A 6,208-nucleotide genomic window follows, 5' to 3' on the forward strand; every position below is an offset into this window, starting at 1 on the left:
GCTTGTGTTCCACTGTGATGGTTTATGCCACAACGAAAAGGAGGAGGACGATGACGCCGGGGCTGGGGCAGGGGGGGTGTCCGGGTAGTTGGCCAGTTTGTTAATGGACGAGGACGGAGGGGGAGGCGGCATGGCAGAACTCGGTGGGGCCTTTGGCTGATTGGCACCCATGCCGAATGTACTCTGTGCCTGGTTGTACATCTGGACAGTGACATTGGGAGCCTGGGTAATTGAGGGGTGGATACGGTAGGGACTGGCTGAATGCTGGGTAAACTGATTCTGTCGATTAACCACTGCTTTGTTGGCGTTCAGCTGGGAGAATTGGTTTGCCTGCAGCAGCTGATTGAGTGTTGGCATTAAGGGTTGCTGGTTCAAGTAATTGCTGTCCTTCTCTTGCTGGTTAAGCAAAGGTTGTGGGTTACCGTACTGAAGACTTGGCTGGCTCCCAACAGGGTATGGTCTCGGGGTGTTTGGGTACGCTGGAGGACTGGGTTTCGGTTGTAATGTACGCAGCGTGAGGGCATTAGGATTCTGCCTGCTGCTGTTGTAGTGCTGACTCTGTTGGTGCGCATAGCTGCTGTTCTGGCTAGCCACTTGGTTAGCTTTGCCGGCCAAAAGTGCTGAGAGTGCAGGGCTGCGCAGATCTTGAGCACTGGGTAAGAACTGCTTGGTGCCTTGCTGCTGCTGCTGCTGTTGCTGTTGCTGCTGCTGCTGCAGCTGGTTAACCATTGCAATCTCGGATGACTGGTTCACATAACGTATCGTTTGGTTCGGGTTGGATACTGGTGTCTGGTAGTGGACATTAGCCATGCCACCTTGTGGGGGTTGGTATCTTAGACTGACACTGGCAGCCCCTTGTTGAGACGGGGGCGCTGTCGACTGGAATCGGACACCAATGTTGCCATTGTTTGGTGACGAACGTTGGTATCTGGCTGCTGAATTATTCGGAGATGACGAGCTTTGATAAAGGCGCACGACTTGGTTTGAAGGGGACTGGCTCTGGTAGCGGATATTAGCGACATTCTGTGATGGGTGGGGAGCAGGACCTGCATTTTGATAAATCCGGGCTACGTTGCTTCCTTGCGGATTGCCCGCAAATGGGACACCGTGGCTATAGTACATTGTCTCACCGGACAAAGGTTGGTTACCGAGAGAAGCACCAGAAGACCGTGAAGGAATCTGCTGCACACTGCCGAATGCAGCACCTGCAGAACTTCCACTACAGCTGCTGCTATATGGCATCGGTTCTCGTTTGATAGTTGCCGTCATTGGCGTCATGGATATATTCATGCCGGAGTGAGAAATAGCCGGATTGTAGTTGGATTGGTAGTTGGCAGCCATGGCTTGCTGCTGTTGTTGCTGCTGTTGTTGTTGTTGTTGTTGAACGAGTTGGTTGCGGTCACTGGCCCAATTGCTCATCATTGATCAAGTCTTACAGAAACACGGCAAACGGTTGCGGAGATTGTGAAGCTTGGACTCTGGCTGTGATGTCAGGAATGCCTCTTGGCGGTCGATGGTTCTGCTTTTTCCCTGCTTTATTTCTTCCAAAATTTCTTCAGGTAGATCTAGAAAAGAAATACATAAAACAATAAATACCAAAGAATAAACAGGCATCAAAGACTTACCATTTAACACATGAATGAGAGTATTTGTAGGAAATAAAGGTTAACCCTGGGGGTGTATGGCTTGAAGGTGACAAAAGGGATTTTATCAGAGCCTGTGGCCTTCTTGGTTTTCTGAGCCCTTTTACTACCAAATTTCTATTGAAATACATTGTTTTTTTTATTCAATTAATTTTAAATAAAATGAAAAATTTATTAAAAAGTTGGTATTGGAAACATAAATTAACATGAAATTTTGGTGGAAGATTTTTATTCAGATCACTTTAACCCTTTTGCTACCCAATTTTGCCGAAATATGCTGCCTTTGTTTCAATTAATTTTAAAATAATGAAGAATTTATAAAAATATCTTTGTTATTATGAAGCTGGTGTTTGGGACATAAATTAACATAAAATTTTGGTGGAAGATTTTAATTTAGACCACTTTAAAACAAGAAATTTGTTTCACAGAACCTGGGACAGTTTCAGGCAGTTTGGTATCAAAAGGGCTCAAGTGGAAGGAGGTGCTTTTGCATATAATATGTATGTGGTGGGGAGTCCGGTGAAGTGAAGAGGGGACAGGTTTAGGGTAGGTTTACCTCATGTGTGTGCAATGAAAATTGGGACGTGAACTGGGAATGAAATGTGCAGGCTATTTCTGCAGGATTCTTGCTTATGGAAAGAACTACCAGTGTTGAAGTGAGGGAAGGAGGAGTCTGCAAGAGATCCTTTTGGTAAGGGACCAAAAGGCTCAATAGCATTTTGAGAGACGGGAGAACTTGTGGATGGTGTAATGCACGGGCGCATGTTTTGGGATGGCCTTGAAAGGAGTTGAAGTACTGAGTAAAAGCTGTCACTTGATAAAAATGGTTTTCTTCAAGCATTGTCTTATAATCCTCATTATGTTGGATTCTTATAATGCCCACTTCAGTAAACAGTATACTTAGTAAAACCAGTCAAGACATGACTATCTCTCACTGCCTACTACGTACTCTGGTACTTCACATACTTCTCTCTACTTATAGTGACTAGGTTATTCCATTCGTGGGAGCAGTGTACCATTATTACTAATTCCCTACAACAATAAGTCATGTCCTTCACCAAAACTGTCACAGCCACAACCATGAGTTGACTATTATTTTTATACTTGTTTCAGTCATTAGACTACAGCCATGCTGGAGCACTGCCTTCAAGAACTTTTGGCAGAATGAATTGATCCTAGGATCCTGGCATAATTGTTAGCAGGTCTCATTCATTCTTTTGTTGTCTTACCATTATTATTAATATATATAAATATATAATTAGAAAAAGAAAATGGAGATTGGGAAGTTAATAATTGTTTATTATTAAAAGCAAATTAATCATCATCCCTTACAGCTGTCTCGATTAATACTTAGTATGCATATATACACACACACACACGCATATGTATACAATATACATGTGTGTATGTGTGCGAATATGCATTGGTCCACCACTACTTGACAACTGGTGTTGGTTTGTTTACATCCCCGCAACTTAGTGGTCCGGCAAAAGAGACCAATAGAATAAATACCAGGCTTTAGAAAATGACTGAAACAAGTAAAAGATAAAAGTATCTTTTATTTTTTGTTTCAGTCATAGGAACGTGGCCCTGCTGGGGCACTGCCCTGTAGAAGTTTGGGTCAAATTAATCGACCCCGGTTCTCATTTGTCTTGAAGTTTGGTATTAATTCTATCGAACCGCTAAGTTAGAGACGTAAACAAACCAACACCGGCTGTGAAGCGGTGGTAGGGGACGAATACACTCACATACACGCTTATATATATATATATATATATCCACATATTTATATATACCTATATCTAAATGTGTATGTGATTATAAACACCTATACTCCTATGTGTGTAAAACCCTGCAACATATACGTGGTAAATATTCGTCTCTTTCTCTCTCTCTCTGTATATACATATATATATATCCCAGGTTTATGTAAATTAATATTTCTGCTTACAAGTTTCCATTTATATAGATCTATACGTTTAACTATATATATATATATATATACTTTATTTAAAAGCAGCTGCTTTCAAATAAAGCATATTACTCTACCTCTGGTATTTGAGTACTCTTTTTTCCACGTTGTTGCACATTTCATGTGCTTACTCCGGTATCTCCTGGTCTCCGTATTCTTTCTGTTGAAGAGCGTAGCTCGAAACGTCAAAGACTTTCCGTATTCCCGAGCGTCATACTAATACATCCTTTTGTTATTTACACCACCTGTCCTCGTCTGTTGTTTTTTCGTACACTCTCCCATATATATATATATATATATACACACACACACAAACATACGTACATATATAGATATATACTAAGGCAGACAAAATCTAAAACCTATTACTCATGCAATAAGTGCATCCTTCAACATTTTAGCGAATTAGGGTTTAGAATTTCAATAGGAACATTTACGATAATATTAAACATTATTAGCATCAATTTAAGGCAGGGTATCAGCTGACCAGGGAGAAGAACAGGCGCGTGCATGGTTCAAATGGTAGCCTTGCGCCTGTTGCATTTTTTAATGTTGTCCTTTCGGAAAGTGGTGGAATAAACCATTATAATTTACGACATTACATCATTTATATACATACAAATACATACTTATATACACCTATATGTATATACATACACACCTACATAAATATAAATGCATATATATATATATATATATATATATATATATATATATATATATATATATATATATATGTATATAAAAATACATTCGTGTTTATATATATATATATATATATAATGTAGGCTTCTATTACGTACGGAATCAATATATAATGTAGATACATAGATGATAGTAGACAGATATGTATGTGTATATCTATGGAGACAGAGATTATATACATATAAATATATATTTGATACATACTGTGTTCTGGAGGAAGGAAGCAATGGTCGCTGTAGATATATCTAGGAAAGAATTTGGTCAAACATGTCTCTGTGTCGATGCTGCTTTCTGCCTTCTTGTTTGGTGACCAAATAATGCAGATCCTGTGACATGGTTCCTTGGCCGAATTCGTCCTTTTTTCTTTTAAAATATATATGTGTATATGTCTTGTGTGTGTTCTGAGAAGAACTTGGTGCTAGTCCCGCCTGAGAACCGTTAGTCCAAAGACTTTTAACTAAACATACAATGCACACACACACTCATGTATATTTACGTAAATATATGTTTATATATATATATACATATATACACGGTTACACACACACATATATGTATGTTTAATAATGCCGATGCGTTTCAGGTACGAGACAGCATGTGGCGGTGGTGACCAATAACACTGCTGACGACAATAATGTTGATGATGAAGATAATGATTATGATTGTGTTGGTGATGACAGTGGTAATAGCGAAGAATATATTACAGAGGGATAATGATGTTTAAAAACCTCTGATATTCTTTCCAAAGAGAGGAGGAAGCAAATGTTGTTTTCACATAATTGAAGTCCTATTCACATTATGAATCACCAATACCATTCATATACATATATACACACACACATATATATATATTATTGGTGTAATTATTATTTGTTATAATTATTATAATGTTTGTTGTTATTCTGTGTTTCTTTCCTCACACAAGACTCCAAATCTTTCCATAACGTCTTCTGAATTCATCTTCTCTCATTAATTAAAATTATTTATTATTTCACAAATATATTCATAGATATCATTATCTTCCACCGTTGCTGTTTTTCTCCTCTTAATATAGAAATAAAATTAAATAAACATTCACTTCCTCCTCCACTCTCACTCTCTCTTATTCTTACTTTATCTTCCTTTCTTTTCCCCCTCTCTGTTATTCACTTTATCTCTTTTTTTCTCCCTCTTATTCTTAGTCTCTCTTCCTCTCTGTTATTTGCGCTGCTTTACTCTAACTCACTCTCTTTCTTCGCTCTTACTCCTTTTCCCTCTCCCTCTGTATTTTCTTTCTTTCTTCTCTCTTACTCTCCCACTATTCCTCTCGATTATATTTTAAAATCTTAAACCGGAAACGCTACTCGTTTTCATAATTTTATTATTTTTCGTAACCGGAAGTAGTTCTTTAGCGTCTGTGATCAGTTATAGTAGTCGTGGTAAGAGAAAAAAAAGTAGCAAACGATTACAGAAAGAGGGGGAGACATTAAAATAGATAGATAGAGAGAGTGAAGGAGAGAGAAAACAAACAAAGAATAAGAAAGATGGAATTAGGAGAGGAGGAGGAGGAGAGAGAAGAAAAAGCAAAGACCACGAGTAAGAGGGAGAGTGAAAAAACAAATACAGAGAATAAGAGGGGAAATAAAAGAAAGTATAAAAGAGAGAGAGAGAGACGGAGATAAAGAAATGGAGGGAAAGTGAGAGAGGAGAGGGGAAGAAAGGATTATGAGGAAAAAGTAGTGTGAGAGAGAGAGAGAAAGAAAGAGTATGAAATGTGAGGAACGAAGGAGAAAAGTGTAATGAAAACTGTTGGAAGGAGCAAAAGGAAATAAAATGAAGAGGAAAAATAATATTCTATCTTAATGTATTATATACACACATATATATATATATATACATAGGGGGTGGA

The 6,208-nt window shown here is 38.5% G+C and overlaps 1 protein-coding gene across 1 annotated transcript in view; it reads right to left on the reverse strand.

Annotated features, from left to right (window-relative positions):
• Window positions 1-5,992, reverse strand: part of LOC106871392 (uncharacterized) — an 8,294-nt gene extending 2,302 nt beyond the window's left edge. Inside the window, exons 1-2 of the mRNA XM_014917815.2 lie at window positions 4,525-5,992; window positions 3-1,565 (exon numbers count right to left, since the gene is read on the reverse strand). Coding sequence (XP_014773301.1) covers window positions 3-1,422 — 1,420 coding nt within the window. The 5' untranslated portion in view covers window positions 1,423-1,565; window positions 4,525-5,992. The remainder of the gene's footprint in view (window positions 1-2; window positions 1,566-4,524) is intronic.
• Between the last annotated feature and the right edge of the window lie 216 nt (window positions 5,993-6,208).

Source organism: Octopus bimaculoides, chromosome 18, assembly GCF_001194135.2.
Source record: "Octopus bimaculoides isolate UCB-OBI-ISO-001 chromosome 18, ASM119413v2, whole genome shotgun sequence".
Taxonomy (NCBI): domain Eukaryota; kingdom Metazoa; phylum Mollusca; class Cephalopoda; order Octopoda; family Octopodidae; genus Octopus; species Octopus bimaculoides.